Source organism: Candida pseudojiufengensis (assembly GCF_024610245.1).
Source record: "Candida pseudojiufengensis strain CBS 10847 chromosome Unknown scaffold2, whole genome shotgun sequence".
NCBI classification, from domain to species: domain Eukaryota; kingdom Fungi; phylum Ascomycota; class Pichiomycetes; order Serinales; family Debaryomycetaceae; genus Lodderomyces; species Lodderomyces pseudojiufengensis.
Genome location: NW_026261524.1, coordinates 268,984 through 284,760, shown reverse-complemented (window position 1 = coordinate 284,760; position 15,777 = coordinate 268,984). Strand labels below are relative to the sequence as shown.

Genomic DNA, 15,777 nt, shown 5'->3' with positions numbered 1-15,777 from the left:
ACAGCATTTATGTGTGCCACTAGACTGTTCATTGGCTGCAAAATTTTAAAACAATTGTAGGTAGCGTCGGATTTAGCAAAATGACCGGCTTTAATTGTTGACACAATATGTGGGGTTTAAAATTATTTAGATCTATCAATTATTCATATGAATTACAGTTAATACAACTTAACAACCAAGATCAAATATCATGAAGTTTACCAAGAGTCTGGTTGACACACTTTCAAAGTCGCTTGACAACATTTTAGGAGAAGTAACCAAGTATTCAGAATCTAAAGAACCATCATTAATCGCTCCTGCTTGTACAATTGGTGTTACCGACTTGAATTCAAATATTTATTTAAATACCAAAGGGGTGAGTAATATAAATGAACTAGAAAAATTAGCTAATAATGATAATTTATATGCCTTGTTTTCATGTACTAAATCAATCACTGTAATGGGTGCATTAGTACTATATGAAAGAGGAAAATTAGATTTACATAAACCTGTTTCATCATATTTCCCTGAATTTGCATCAATTGGAGTTTTGGAACCAGGTATTGTCGATAAAAAAACTGGAGAATTATTAAAACCATTGAAAGCTCCCTTAACTCAAGTTACTGCCAAACATTTGATGACTCATACATCTGGGTTTTCATATGGTTTTATTCATCCTGATTATTTCACATTAATTACAAAAGGTGAAGTAATGGATCCGGTTAATCCTCCTATTGAATTTTTTTTCAAAAAGACTCCATTAGTACATGAACCTGGAACTGCATGGATGTATGGTCATAGTATAGATTGGTTAGGGTTCATAATAGAGAAAATTAGTGGTAAAAAATTAGGGGAATTTTTAAAGCAAGAAATATTTGAACCAATTGGTATGACTTCATGTACTTTCCATCCTAAAACAGTTGAAAACTTAAACAGAGTTCATTATAGAAAAAGTGATGAAAGTTTAAAATTACAAGAGAAATTTTCATTGAGTTTAGATCCGAATTTAGATTTAGGAGGTCAAGGATGTTATGGAACAGTTGGTGATTATTTGAAATTTATTAGAGTATGGTTAAATCTTGGGTTTAGTCCTGATAGTGGTAAAAGAATTCTTACAACAAACACCGTTGAATATGCTAGAAGAAATCATTTACCAGAAAATATTCATCTAGAATTCGTGGGATTAGCTCAAAATCTTATAGATGATGATGAACCAAACAAGAAACAAGATGGTTGGACTTTAACAGGAAATGCATACAATTCTAATGATTTACCAACTGGTAGACCAGCAGGAACAATTTATTGGGGTGGATTAGCGAATTTAAGTTATTGGATAGATTTTGAGAACGGAATTGCAGGGTTCTATGCTGTTCAAGTATTGCCTTACATGGATGAATTTAATGTTGAGTATATAGAAAAATTTGAAAGTGAAGTTTATAAAGCTGTTCAAGAAAGTAAATCAACCACAGCTAGATTTTAATTAGAAAATACATATTTATTGTTTTTTAATGTTTTGATGAATTCAAATTTACCAAATTGCTTCGGTTCGAATCAAATTTCTTCCTTTCATTGACCTCTTTACTCTAGTAACACTATTTGTACTTCTTGGGAACTTGTTAACTCAGCCTGTACGAAATCTTACAAAAGATCACAAAATGATTTTTTATTTTGATTGTAAAGATAATCGTATATGTTAAAGAACAGAAATATTAATTATTATAAACTTAAGAACAGCATCAACATTTTAAATTATTCGAATACATTTCTTTATACTTCCTTTAATTCAAGCTTTCATTCGTTTTTATTGAATATTCCATCTATTTCCGACTCACAAATACATATGAATAATGCGAAGTAATGATTATCATCGACTTCCTACTGAATCTTCATCTACATCTAATTTACACAATAATAATAACGAAAGCGATCTACCACTGAATCCACCACAATATTATGAATTTGAAAATGAAGAGGATAATGACAATAACCAAAGAAACGACAATCACCAACTACATCATCATACAATACACGAATCAACTTCAACCCCATCAATCGAACAATTTGAAATAGAGGAGCCGGAATTTGAAAGGCGTCATGGTTTTATAAATAGAGCTCAAGCTATATCTCATAAATTTGCAAATAATTTTAATAATAGAGTTATACATCCTGTCACTAGGATGATTGATCCTATATATGAAGGATATAAATATGTTCAAATGCAGTATGAACGTCTGATCTTGAAACTAGGTAATCCTTTAGTAGTGAAAAGATTATTATATGTTTTAACTATGATGGTACTAGTATTTGCAATATCAAAATATTCAGAAAACGGATCAATAAAAGGAGGGTCAGGTACTTTTGCAAAGGGAAGATTTTATGAAATAGATAGATTATCAGATTCTGTCAATCAATTCATAAATCCTAAAAATATGAAAGAAAATTTAGAATATTTTTCTTCAATACCCCATTTAACTGGTACAAAGGGTGATTTATTATTTGCTAAATATATTGAAAAACATATGAAAAGTAATGGATTACATAATGTTGAGTTAGATGAATTTCAAAGTTTTACAAATTATCCTACAACTCAATCATATTTAAAATTAAAAGATGGATCATTTCATGCAAAATTATACGAAAAAAATAACAAAGATATGCAGAACTTGGCTTTTAATCCGAATTCTTTAAGCACAATAGAAGAAATAGAGGGAAACTATGTGTACGTTAATTACGGTAAAGAAGAAGATTATGCCAAAATAAATAACGTAAATTTGGAAAATAAAATTGTATTAATAAAATATGGAGGTGATATACCTGAATCGAACAAGGTTCTTATTGCCCAAAATCATAAAGCCAAAGCAGTTGTTTTCATAACACCAAAATTCGATGATCAAGATGATGTGATCCAAAAAATAAATGTGGGCCTTACTAGATTCTCACCTGGTGATATTTTGACACCAGGATGGTCATCAGATAATGGATTTGCCACTAGGTTATCATGGGAAAAATCTAAAAGTACTCCTAAAATACCTTCGATACCAATTTCATGGAAAGATGGACAAGAACTAATAAAAAAATTAAACAATGGATATCAATTTTCTGATTTCACAAGTGGTAATGGAGATTCACCGATACTTCAATTCAAGATTAGTAATGTGAATAAACCGGTACATCCTTTATGGAATGTTGTTGGATCAATAGAAGGAAGAGAACAAAGTGAAAAGGGTATAATAATTGGTTCTGCTAGAGATTCAACATGTGATGGGACGATGAGCAGTAATACAGGAACTGTAGCATTTTTGGAATTGATAAAAGTTTTGACATCTTTACAAAGAAAATTTCAATGGATACCGTCAAGATCTATATTTTTTGTTTCATTCGATGCAACTGAATATAATTTAGGTGGTTCAACAGAATGGATAGAGAACAGAAAAGAAACTTTAAGAAGAGAGGGATATTTATATATTGATATGAGTGATTTGGTAACTGGTGATGAACTTTTTGTTAATTCTCATCCAATTTTAAAAGAAACTGTCAAGAATTCTTTAGCTAAAGTTAAAGTTGATGGTGATAAAACCATGAATGATATTTCACCTAAAATTGTAGATGAATTTTCGGATTATGCTAATTACATTCCCTTTATAAATTTAGTCAATATTCCGTCATTAGAAATCAAATTTAGAGGTAAAAATTATCCAAAAAATTCATGTTATGATTCATTTGAAAGATTTGAGAAATCAAATATTGATAAATTAATGTTAAAACATTCCCAATTGGTTGAACTATTATCTAGAATAATAATTGATTTTGTTGAAACACCATTAATTCCTTATAATTTTGTTGAATTGGCAAATCAATTAAAAATTTATGAAAATGATTTAGAAAAATATGCAAATTCCATAATAGAAAATTTAAAAGTTAAACCAATTTTACATTATGATGGATTAAAACGTTCTTTAAATACTTTGAAAGATGTTGGTGAGAAATATAATGAATGGGCTCGTGAATGGCGAAACTTTATCACACAAAGCGGAGGATTGGAACCTCCTATGTATTCAGCAATGAGAGGAATGTGGAATAATAATATGATTGAATTTAATAATAGATTTATAAGTAGGAATTTACAATTCAAAAGATCAGGATATAAGAATTTTTTATTTGGTATACCATTTTCAGCACCTTTGAATTCAAATGAATATAATTGGGGATCTTTCCCTTTTGTTAGGGAATATATACAACAACATGATTTTAGTCTGGCACAAAATGAAATCGATTTATTAGCATCAACTATAGAGGATGCTTCTATGAAATTTATAACTTTATAGTTAAAAACTGAATTGACATGAAAAAACTTACTGTATTAACTTTACCAAATCTTCTAAATAATAATCTACATAACCTAATTCTTTGACTGCTTGATTTAATTTCAATAAGTATTCACTATTCTTACCACTTGGTCCTACATTAGTTTTTATTATCTTAGCAGTCTTTTCAATATCTTCTGGTCCGATAAAACTTTCTAATTCTAATCCACCAATATATATAAAACTTTCAATATATGTTCCATACTCATCAACAAGTAAATCATCTTTCAGTAAGTTTGAAAAATTATCATCTTTTTCATCAACATAAAATTTAATCTTTTGTAATTCATATCCATTTTGTTCTCTTATATCTAAATATTCATTTACTTCATCAACTTTTTCCAGTGGAATATAATAAGCACATCCAAAAACTTTTAAATCTTGAGGTTTAATATCATTTATTTTTAAATCAATATCTACAATGGAATGATTTCGAAATTCATATATATGTAAATCATTATGAAAAAATCTTTCATCTTGTAATTGATCTCTTGTTATTAATGTTACTACTCTACCTGGATTTTCTGGAGTTCCTCTATGATCAATACTTGATTGCCAAAATCTTCGTATTACATTAATTAAATGACCAGATATTTTAAAAGAAGCATGAGGCGGTGGTTTGAATATTAGACTTCCATAGCCTATTACATACATTCCTTTCTTTTCCTGAGTCATTGGGTTGATTTTGGTAAAGTTGATTTGATTGTAATTGTGGATCTGAAACTCGAGATCATGTAGTGCCACTTTGATTACTTAATTGGGAGAGTCATACCCCGAAATTAAAATTTCATACAATATACAATTATTTTGATTCGAAAGAAATACAATTCCCTGATTAAAGAGTTAAAGTCTATGTGATCATAATCTTCCAAATTGACAGTTCTGCAAAAAGCTTTTTAAATTTTATTCAAAGTTTTTTATAAATACAAGACTATTTACAATGCAAAAGGTAATTCATTTTCTTCATTAATAACATACTTTCTTAAAACATTTTTCAAAATACTTTTTTGAATTGAATCTAAAGATCTATCTTTAAATTTTTTTAAAAGTATTCTATTTTTAAATTCTTCATATTTTGAATTATTTAATAATTCATTTAATATATAATCCATATGATAAACTCTTTTTTCTAATTCTGATTTATAAATGGGCGAATTTAAATCTAAATCTATTAGTGGTTCAGTTGATGGATATGATTTTATATTATATTTTGATTTTATTTTATTTATTTCTACAATTATTGAATCTTCATTTGAAGTGGATGAATTTTCTAAATTTTCCAAATTCGTTATTTTATAATTTAATTCATCTATTTTTTTCAAATCTTCTAACTTTGTAACAATTTTTGAAAATTTATCTTTATTTTGTTTAAAAAATTCAATTTCTTTTAAATCTTCTTCTTGTATTCTTTGTTTAGCTAATGATTCATATTGTTCAAATTGTTGACCTTTATTAATTTTAATTTCTGCTATTGCAAATGCTTTTAATTTTGAAATCTTGGGTATACTTTCTATTCTAACTATATCTCCTTCTTTACATATATTTCCTTCATCATGACATAAGAAATCTTTTCTTCGTATAATTTCCTTATCTATTCTTCTATCATATATTTTACCTTGAACTCGTACTTTCACTGTTTTATTCATTCGACCTTGGGAGACGACCAACCCCACAAAGTTTTGTCTGGCCATTGTATGCTGTTGTGGTGGTTAGATGCAATTGGTTTTATACTTGATAACTTGGTTGTAATAAAGTGAAAAATTAAAAAAAATAAAAAAATTTCAAAATAAATTTTAGTTTGATTCACACGACATTAAAGTCGAACTACTTACGACACTAGATATACAATAACAGATTAACATGTTCTACAAATTAGACCAAAGGTATGATTAATTAAGCATTCAATTCATTCAATACTCTTTCAAATTTATACAACAATGTCTTATTTTCTTCTTCAGTACCAATTGAAATTCTTAATCCACCAAAACAATTCAATTCATTACCTCTAAATCTAACAACAACAGAATTATCAACAGCTAAAGTATTATATAATTTAGAAGCAATTTCATTTGAAGGTTTGCCAAATTTATCTAAAATTTCAACTAATATAAAATTTGCATCTTTTCCTCCTAAATTTTTCCCCACATATTTTAAATCTAAGATTTTATTCAAAACTATTTCTCTTTGTTCAATTATTTTTTTAACATAGTCTTGCATTATTGATATTCCTTCTTTTGTTGTAGCTTTTAATGCTACATTTGAAGTTAATGATGAAATATTATAAGGATATTTCATTGAATTTAATAATTTAGATAATTTTTTATTTGTATATGTTATTCCTAATCTTATACCAGCTAATCCAAATGATTTACTTAGTGTTTGTAATACTACTAAATTGGGGAATTGATTGACTAATGTTGACATTGATTGACTATATGATCCATTAGGTAATGTAAAATCAATATAAGCTTCATCTACTACTATTAATCCATTCCATTTAGAACTACTTCTCTTCAATAGATCGATTATACTTTCAACATTTATAAGTTTTGCTGTTGGATTACCTGGAGAAGTTAAATATAATAGTTTTATATTCGGATCTTCAGTTATTTTATTTAGTATAGCATTAGAATCAATTTGAAAATCAGGAACAGTTAACGGTATTCTTACTATTTCCACATCATTTATAGTAGCACAAATATTATACATTCCATAAGTTGGAGGACAAATCAATAATTTATCTTCACCAGGTTTACAACAACATCTTAATAACATATCAATACTTTCATCTGATCCAACTCCTAAACATAAATTTTCAATCTCCAATGGTTGTTCACTATATTGATTTGGTTTTGAATTTCTAAAATTGATAATTTGTTGTTTTAATTCATGTTGATGAGGATCAGGATATCTATTTAATTCTAAAAATTTTTCAGTTTCTGATATTTCAGATAATGCAGGTCCATGAGTATTTTCATTTGCATCTAATAATATGCCTACTTTGAAATCATCTCTTGCACAACGATATGGTTCCAATGTTAGAATGTTTGGTCGTACTAATGTATTTAAATCAAACATTGAATGTTATGTGATTATTTGGTTGTTAATATGATATGACTGATAAGGTCTTGTTTTATAAAAAGTGAAAAATATATTGATTTGATAAAGTGAGTCAATTATAGTCAATTTAAGTAATTATACTTTATTTGAATGTGGTAGCGTAAACATGTTTCAAATATAGATATTTTGCATCAATTATTTATAATGGTTTCATCAGTTATTTGAGAATTATCATAGCTTATAGGTAATCTACCACCAGTTTTGAAAAATGAATTATTATAGAATGTATTCAAACTAAACAGTTTTGATTTATTTGATCTAGTAGTTGGTGTCAATTTTGATGCAAGTGGTAAAGAATTAAATTTATTTTCTTGATTGATATTATCATTTTGAACAGAATCTATAGTTTCCATAGGAATTTCTGATGGTGGTGGGGAGAAAATATCTTTTGGTTCTTGTTCTATTGGACTTGATGCTATTATTATGGGTGTTGCCATAGTATTATTAGTTTTTGAAAATCGTCTAATCCAAGTATGTGAAACAATATTTCCACCTACACCTAAAGCTAGAGTTTTTGCCCTTGTTTCTTTTTCTTTTACCTTTTTAGGTTCTTTAAAACTAATACTTGGTCTATGTTTGAACTTGTATAAGAATCTTGAAAACCGAGACTGCTTTTGAAATGTATTTTCTTTTATTGAATTATCATTGGGATATTGTTGGATGGGATAAAATGCACAATTTTCTTCTTTCAAGGAGCCATTTTGTACTGAATTGTGTGAAGTATTATCTGAACCTACATATTTACTCAAATTTGCAATGGGATCAATGGTATTTACTCGTTTATTGAACTTTGAGTTGGAAGGAGCTTTGAATTTATTCATGATTGTGGAATTGTTTAGTAAATACTCTAGCTCGGCTGATGTATGATTGCAAAATTATCTACTTCAAAGCATGAAGTTGTTTTTAATTTTTTATGTTATTTCAAGATGTTAATTTAATGATTGCAAAATCTTGAATTTGTTCCATAATAAAAAAACTGTTTTAAATTTCATTACACAAAATCTGTTACTTTTTTTCTCTTATTGAAACTTGTTCAAATGAAAAGTATATTGTTTAACAAGACCTTCAATTGAATCAATCAATATACTCCCCTAAAACACTATCAAAATGGAAGGTGTATCATATGAAAATAAAGCTAAGAAACTAATACTAGATTCATCAATATCTAATCCAGCATTAAAATTAGAAATAGATCAATTAAATACTTTAACTCAAGAAATTATAAATCAAGGAAATGATGTACCACCATTACCAACTCCAGAAAATTTTAATAAAGATTTATCAAAAATGATAAAAAAATTATATGAAAGTGGAGTACAATCTTTTAAAATGAATAAATTTGAAGATAGTGTTAGAAATTTTACAATAGGAATTGAAATGATATTAAGAAGACCAAAAATTGAAAGTTTTCAAGGTACAATACAAGAATTATCAATGTTTTTAATGAGTAGATGTGATGCATATTTAAAAACTAAACAATATCTTAATGCTTATAATGATGTAGATTTATTAATCAATATGCAAATGAATCAACCAGATAATTTTTTAAGAAGAGGAGTTGCTAATTATTTTTTAGGAAATTATGAATTATCAAGAGCTGATTATCAAAGAGGTTTATCATTTGATGAAAATAATCAAAGATTACAACAAGAATTAAATATATGTTTAGATAAAATATTGGAAGAAAATGGAGATTATTTGTAAAAGGTTGGATCTAAGATATAATAAATGAGATAGAGTATATTTAGATTCATTATTGTAGGAACCAAGCCTAAAATTATTTCATTTAGTCTGTTTGAGTTGATCATGCTATATTTTAATTTATTTCTAGTTATTCTATGTAGATAACACATGCTATATATATAATTAATTTAGTGTGTATCATTTAATAAGACGCGACTTATTATCGTGATTTTTTTTTCCCGTTTATCAATAACATTTTCAAATTATTTTTTTACAACCACTTTATTTCTACATCAATAATCAGTTATAGATAGTGATACCCATATATAGCATCATAGCATAAGTTCATATAATTTATACATGTTATACAAATAGATACAGTACATTAAAGTTTTAATAATATGAGTTCACAAGTTGATCAAAGATCATCTTCACCACCTTTTAAAAAACAAAGGTTAGATTCATTAACTCATTCATTTACAAATACAAATAATTCAAACAACAACGTCGGTGATAATAAAATTAATTTTCAAGTCAAGAATGATCAACCTAAAGAATCAGTGGTTCCCGATATCATTTTAATAAGTGATGATGAAGATGAAAAACCTTCAAGTTCTGAAGAACCAATAATAACTAAAATGGAAAATAATGTTCCTGAAATTGAAAATAATGTTAACAAAAATGAAAATGATATAACAACAGTAGATGATGAAAGCGACGATGATGATGAAATTGTCATATTAAGTGAAAATGATGTTAAAAGTGTTGATTTTAAACCTTCATCGTTTAATTCATCAAGTTCTCAACAACAACAACAACAACCTGGATCACAACCACAATCACAACCACTATCACAACCTGGATTACAACAACAACCACAAACAAATCAACAACAACCACAACAACAACAACAACAGCAACCAAATAATTCTCAAATACCACCACAACCAATACCACTTATTCCCGGATCATTTAATCAGCCTGCTCCTGTACCACATGTGACAGATAATTTACAAAATATTTCTCAAGCTGAATTAAAGGCAAGAGAAAATGATAAAACTAATCAAATTGCTCATTTAGAAAAAATGAAAAAAACTATAACAGGTCAAATTCAAACCCAAACTCAATTATTTGAAAAGGAAAATGATAAGATGAAACAATTAAATCTTAAATTAAATCATTTTATGGGATTAGGTAATCATGACGCTGTAGCCAAAATCAGAAGAGTTATTACTGTTGTGCAAAGAGCAATGAATGGTCCAAGAAATAATATAAATCATTTACAACTGACATTAAATAATGTTGAAAAAGCTATTGTAGATCATAGAAATGCATTAAGTTTAATAATGGCAAAATTAAGAGATTTCGGACATGTTTTGAATGCCGCAATAAATCCTTATGCTGCTCAAATTGTTAATGATATGGCAAATAATCCAGAACCTAATGTTGCAATTCAAGATTTATTAAATGAAATTCATTCAGAAGAAAATTTAGAAAAAGAAGGATTAGCAAATACACCAATGGAAATGAGTGTCAATTTATTAAAGCATCAAAGAATTGGGTTAACCTGGTTATTAAAAAGAGAAGATCCAAAAAGTAAATCTAAAGGAGGAGTTTTAGCTGATGATATGGGATTAGGTAAAACTATTCAAACATTGGCATTAATTGTTGCAAATAAATCAAATGATCCAAATTGTAAAACTACATTGATAATTGCACCTGTATCTTTGTTAAGACAATGGGCTGCTGAAATTCAATCAAAATTAAAACCTGCTCATAGTTTAAAAGTTGGAATTTATCATGGTGATGAAAAAAAACAAATGGTTACTTTTAGCTCCATGAAGAAGTTCGATGTTATTTTAACATCGTATGGTACCTTAGCTTCAGAATGGAAAAGACATTATGCAAAAGAATTGAAAGCAAATGTTGAAGGTAAAGGTTATATTCCAAGAAATAATGATGGTGGTAAAACATATGACTCGCCATTTTTTTCAAAAACTTCATCTTTTTATAGAATTGTTTTGGATGAAGCTCAAAATATAAAAAACAAGTTTGCTATTGCTTCAAGAGCTGTCACTAATTTAAAAGCTGAATTTAGATTTTGTTTATCGGGAACTCCTATGCAAAATAAAATTGATGAATTGTATCCTATACTTAGATTTTTAAAATTAAGACCATATTGTGATGAAACAAAATTTAGAGCAGATATTTCAAATAGTTTAAAATCAAAATCTGATAATTATGATGATTTTGATAGAACTCAATCTATGCGTAAATTAAGAGCTTTATTAAGTTCAATGTTATTAAGAAGAAATAAAAATTCAAAAATTGATGGTGAACCAATATTAAATTTACCTGAAAAGCATTTAATATCAGATTTTGTTAATTTAGAAAGTGATGAATGGAATTATTATAAAAGTGTTGAAACAGGAATTCAAAGAAAAGTTCGTAAAATGATACAAGATAATGATCGTAAAAATGCTTTAGTTTTATTATTAAGATTAAGACAAGCTTGTATTCATTCTTATTTAGTGGAAATAAGTCAAATCAAAGCTCAAATGAAAAAAAAAAATTTAATTAAAGCTCATTGGAAAAATCAATTAGCTAATGCAATGGAATTAAGTGATGAAATTGTTGCTTCAATTTTACTTAAAGGTCTTGGAGATTTAGCTTGTCCAATATGTTTAGATATGATGGATGAAGGAATGGCTGTTTTTAAAGAATGTGGTCATATAATCTGTCAAGATTGTATTGATACTTTTATGGATGATCAATTAGAAGATGAAGATTCATCAGGTAGAATTGCTAAATGTAAAGAATGTCATACTAATGTTAAAGAATCAAAATTATTTGATTTTGAAATTTTTGAAAAACTTTATGTTGAAAAATTAAGTAAAGAAGAAATTGAAAAATATTTCAGTGATTTGCAAAAATCAAAATCGTTGACCAATCAGCAAATCATTCAAAAATTAAATAGAGAAAATGAAGGATTTGATACAAGTGCTAAACTTGATAAAGCTATAGAATTAATTAAAGATATTCAACGTGATCATCCAGGTGAAAAAATCATTGTTTTTAGTCAGTTCACAACTGTATTTGACTTATTAAAAATTGTTTTGAATCATGAAAAGGTTCAACATTTACGTTATGATGGTAGTCTTAGTATGGAAGTTAGAAATAATATTGTTAAACAATTTTATCAAGGTTCTTCAGATGTTTTGTTATTATCCTTACGTGCTGGTAATGTAGGTTTAACATTAACATGTGCTAATCATGTGATCCTTATGGATCCATTTTGGAATCCGTTTGTTGAAGAGCAAGCAATGGATAGAGCTCATAGAATTGGTCAACAAAAAGAAGTCCATGTCCATAAGATTTTGATTAGAGATACTGTCGAAGATCGTATTATGACTTTGCAGCAAGCCAAGAAGGATTTAATCCTGGACGCCCTCAACGAGAAGGAGCTTAAGAACATATCAGGTCTCAATAGATCTGAATTAGGCTTCCTTTTCGGCTTAAATGCTTTAAGAAGATAAATGTCTTCCATTCACTTCTCTCACTATATAGCTCTCACTATATAGCTAGTTATCTAATCTTAATATACATATATATCAAAATACCAATATGTAGTTTTTAATTCTAATTCCCTGATTTTGACATTCTGCAATCAACTGATATCTCGAATTTCTTGTTTTTTAGATTTCAATCAAGCATAAACTCTGCATAGAATGAGATGTTGTGTGAAGGCATCTCTGCAATATTGCATTTCCAATAAATAAAGCCAATCACCTAATGATTTATTTGAATTATCACTAAGTAAATTCTGTTAGTCTTATATTTTTACCGTAATAATTTTTGACTGTTCAAAATCATCAGTTGTGCTGATTCTGAATAAAAAGTTGGTTATAATTAACCTAATGATGAAAATTCTTGATTATTTGTTGAGCTTGAGGCTAAATAACTCTTCTGACAGATCTAAGGTAAGTAATCCTGTCATCATTTCCTCATCTGATTCATATAATTTATTCTTACAGATTCCATAAATCCTTAGAATTGAGATTCTTTTTCGGCTTAAATGCTTTAAGAAGATAAATTTCTTCCATTCACTTCTCTCACTATATAGCTCTCACTATATAGCTAATTATCTAATCTTAATATACATATATATCAAAATACCAATATGTAGTTTTTAATTCTAATTCCCTGATTTTGACATTCTGCAATCAACTGATATCTCGAATTTCTTGTTTTTTAGATTTCAATCAAGCATAAACTCTGCATAGAATGAGATGTTGTGTGAAGGCATCTCTGCAATATTGCATTTCCAATAAATAAAGCCAATCACCTAATGATTTATTTGAATTATCACTAAGTAAATTCTGTTAGTCTTATATTTTTACCGTAATAATTTTTGACTGTTCAAAATCATCAGTTGTGCTGATTCTGAATAAAAAGTTGGTTATAATTAACCTAATGATGAAAATTCTTGATTATTTGTTGAGCTTGAGGCTAAATAACTCTTCTGACAGATCTAAGGTAAGTAATCCTGTCATCATTTCCTCATCTGATTCATATAATTTATTCTTACAGATTCCATAAATCCTTAGAATTGAGTTTTATATAGTTTAGTTCTTCTCATTTCAAGATCCAATCATTATCTGCACTGACCCCATTCTGAAAAAATGGACCTAATGGTGTATCAATTAGTGCTGTGGAATACAAATATCCGTACTCAGTGTTAGTGTAGGTAAAGTATCAAACCAACCCAATGAATTACATTTTTTGTAAATTCCCCCTAATTATTAGAGTAACATTATCAATCATAAATTCATCTTAAATATAATTCATAGGTTCAGTCAATATTCCAGATTGAGTTTTTATATTTTGATAATGTAGAAATACCTTATTATACAAATTTTCTTATTATGCCTAAAGGTCCTGAGTAATTTGCTAGCCCTAGGCGGTAGATAATAATTGTAACCTTAAATTCTTCAAATTATATCAGTCTATTTATACATGATTCGATGTGAAAAACCCTGATCTATAGCGTCTTTTATACCTTTATTGAAGTCTTTTCTACCTTTGTTGAAATAAAAACCTTCCATTTGGATTCAATTGTTAAGTTACTCAAGGTAAATAGATGATATTGTGAATAGTTGTAGATACTTAGATTCAACTGCTTGTTTGATGATGATTGAAATTTGAACATGCAAATACCTTGGTAGTGTTTTCTGTTCAAATCAAAACATCAAACATGGCACTTCAATATTCGCAACCAATTCGAATAACTAGGTTAAAAAGGCTTGTACACAATGTCACTGCTGATAGTGTTACAACTGCTACGGTCCGATCTCGACCCTATTCATCAATCACTACTAGAAAATGATCAAAATTTAAGAAACCTTGCTGAAGATTATCTTCAAGATCTTTTAATAAATGATGAATTATTATCAACAGATCATTTCACTACGACAAATTCTCCTAAGAAATCAATTATTGAGGAAATTGCTGAGCTTGATTCGCAAAAATTCCAAATCAATCAAGAATTAAGTTCTATAACTGACTCCAATAAAGATTTAATTATTGATGTAAATAATGATATTAATGAAATTCATGGTAATTTAACTAATGATTATGTCAACTCAATTGAGTCATTGTTGAAGAGTTTAAATATTGATCACACTCATATTCAACATGTGTCAAATAAATACGAAAAAATACTATCTAACATGGATTCAATATTAGATATATTGGAATTACCTGTATTATGTAGATTATTTATCTTACAAGGTAATTATCAAGAAAGTTTAGAAATTTCAACATTCATAAAATCATTAATTATAAGATTTCCTAAAATCAAAATTTTTAAAGTCATCAATAGTTCAATTGAAGTAGAATTGAATAAAATGTTTAATGGATTAATAAAATTATTAAATACAAATTTAAAACAATCAAATTTATTTAAAATTTTTCAAATATTAAATAAATTAGAAACAAATTCAAATAATGATCAATTTTTACATTCTATTTTTTTAAATAGTAGATTCAAATTAATTAATAATGAAATTTCAAGTTTAAAACCAATATTAAAATTTAATAAAGTAACTTATTTGAAAAGATATTTAGAAACTTACAGAGAATATTTATATTCTTCATTGTCATTATATTATTCAATTTTTAAAAATAATATTAAAGTAATTTTAGTAAATCAATTTGTAACCAGTTTAATACATCAATTATGTAAAGAAATGGAATTATATTTCCCCAAAATTGAAGGAGATAATGATGATAATCAAAATAATGATGGATTAATTTTACAATTGATATATATTAATAAATCATTAGCTAGTTTCCAATTCGAATTTGAACCTTTAATTTTGTTGAATCTATGTTATCAGAATGAATTGTTTACCGAAGACGATTGGGTAAGGAATCTATCAAAAACAAAAAGAAAGTAAATAGATTGGTTTTTCTTTCTAAAAAATGATGTTATGACAAGTCGATACGAAAAATCTCTTAAACTGGTGACTGATTATTTAACCTTACTAAATACACAGGTCATCACGCGTTTAGTCGAAAAGGGCCGAAGCCAGTTTTAAAATATGATTGTAGTCTCAACCTAAACTTTTCA

The 15,777-nt window shown here is 27.5% G+C and overlaps 9 protein-coding genes across 9 annotated transcripts; 5 read left to right on the top strand and 4 right to left on the bottom strand. All coding sequences in view use genetic code 12, as the record gives it.

Moving 5' to 3' along the window:
• Positions 1-190: 190 nt before the first annotated feature.
• Positions 191-1,459, top strand: KGF55_001021 (uncharacterized protein; the record flags this gene model as incomplete). The annotated part of the gene is made up of 1 exon (XM_051755554.1): positions 191-1,459. The coding sequence occupies one exon, from the start codon at positions 191-193 to the stop codon at positions 1,457-1,459; it is 1,269 nt and encodes a 422-aa protein (XP_051616063.1).
• Positions 1,460-1,826: 367 nt separating this feature from the next.
• KGF55_001020 (putative zinc metalloprotease) lies at positions 1,827-4,304 on the top strand (the record flags this gene model as incomplete). Its single annotated transcript, XM_051755553.1, has 1 exon — positions 1,827-4,304. The coding sequence occupies one exon, from the start codon at positions 1,827-1,829 to the stop codon at positions 4,302-4,304; it is 2,478 nt and encodes an 825-aa protein (XP_051616062.1).
• Positions 4,305-4,331: 27 nt separating this feature from the next.
• KGF55_001019 (gamma-glutamylcyclotransferase) lies at positions 4,332-5,018 on the bottom strand (the record flags this gene model as incomplete). The annotated part of the gene is made up of 1 exon (XM_051755552.1): positions 4,332-5,018. One exon carries the CDS (start codon positions 5,016-5,018, stop codon positions 4,332-4,334), a length of 687 nt encoding a protein of 228 aa, XP_051616061.1.
• Positions 5,019-5,278: 260 nt separating this feature from the next.
• On the bottom strand, positions 5,279-6,034 carry KGF55_001018 (mitochondrial 37S ribosomal protein uS17m; the record flags this gene model as incomplete). Its single annotated transcript, XM_051755551.1, has 1 exon — positions 5,279-6,034. The coding sequence occupies one exon, from the start codon at positions 6,032-6,034 to the stop codon at positions 5,279-5,281; it is 756 nt and encodes a 251-aa protein (XP_051616060.1).
• Positions 6,035-6,236: 202 nt separating this feature from the next.
• On the bottom strand, positions 6,237-7,421 carry HIS5 (histidinol-phosphate transaminase; the record flags this gene model as incomplete). The annotated part of the gene is made up of 1 exon (XM_051755550.1): positions 6,237-7,421. One exon carries the CDS (start codon positions 7,419-7,421, stop codon positions 6,237-6,239), a length of 1,185 nt encoding a protein of 394 aa, XP_051616059.1.
• Positions 7,422-7,594: 173 nt separating this feature from the next.
• KGF55_001016 (uncharacterized protein) lies at positions 7,595-8,284 on the bottom strand (the record flags this gene model as incomplete). The annotated part of the gene is made up of 1 exon (XM_051755549.1): positions 7,595-8,284. One exon carries the CDS (start codon positions 8,282-8,284, stop codon positions 7,595-7,597), a length of 690 nt encoding a protein of 229 aa, XP_051616058.1.
• A 286-nt stretch (positions 8,285-8,570) lies between these two features.
• SEC72 (Sec63 complex subunit) lies at positions 8,571-9,167 on the top strand (the record flags this gene model as incomplete). Its single annotated transcript, XM_051755548.1, has 1 exon — positions 8,571-9,167. One exon carries the CDS (start codon positions 8,571-8,573, stop codon positions 9,165-9,167), a length of 597 nt encoding a protein of 198 aa, XP_051616057.1.
• A 380-nt stretch (positions 9,168-9,547) lies between these two features.
• On the top strand, positions 9,548-12,682 carry KGF55_001014 (translocase; the record flags this gene model as incomplete). Its single annotated transcript, XM_051755547.1, has 1 exon — positions 9,548-12,682. One exon carries the CDS (start codon positions 9,548-9,550, stop codon positions 12,680-12,682), a length of 3,135 nt encoding a protein of 1,044 aa, XP_051616056.1.
• Positions 12,683-14,458: 1,776 nt separating this feature from the next.
• On the top strand, positions 14,459-15,604 carry KGF55_001013 (Golgi transport complex subunit; the record flags this gene model as incomplete). Its single annotated transcript, XM_051755546.1, has 1 exon — positions 14,459-15,604. The coding sequence occupies one exon, from the start codon at positions 14,459-14,461 to the stop codon at positions 15,602-15,604; it is 1,146 nt and encodes a 381-aa protein (XP_051616055.1).
• Between the last annotated feature and the right edge of the window lie 173 nt (positions 15,605-15,777).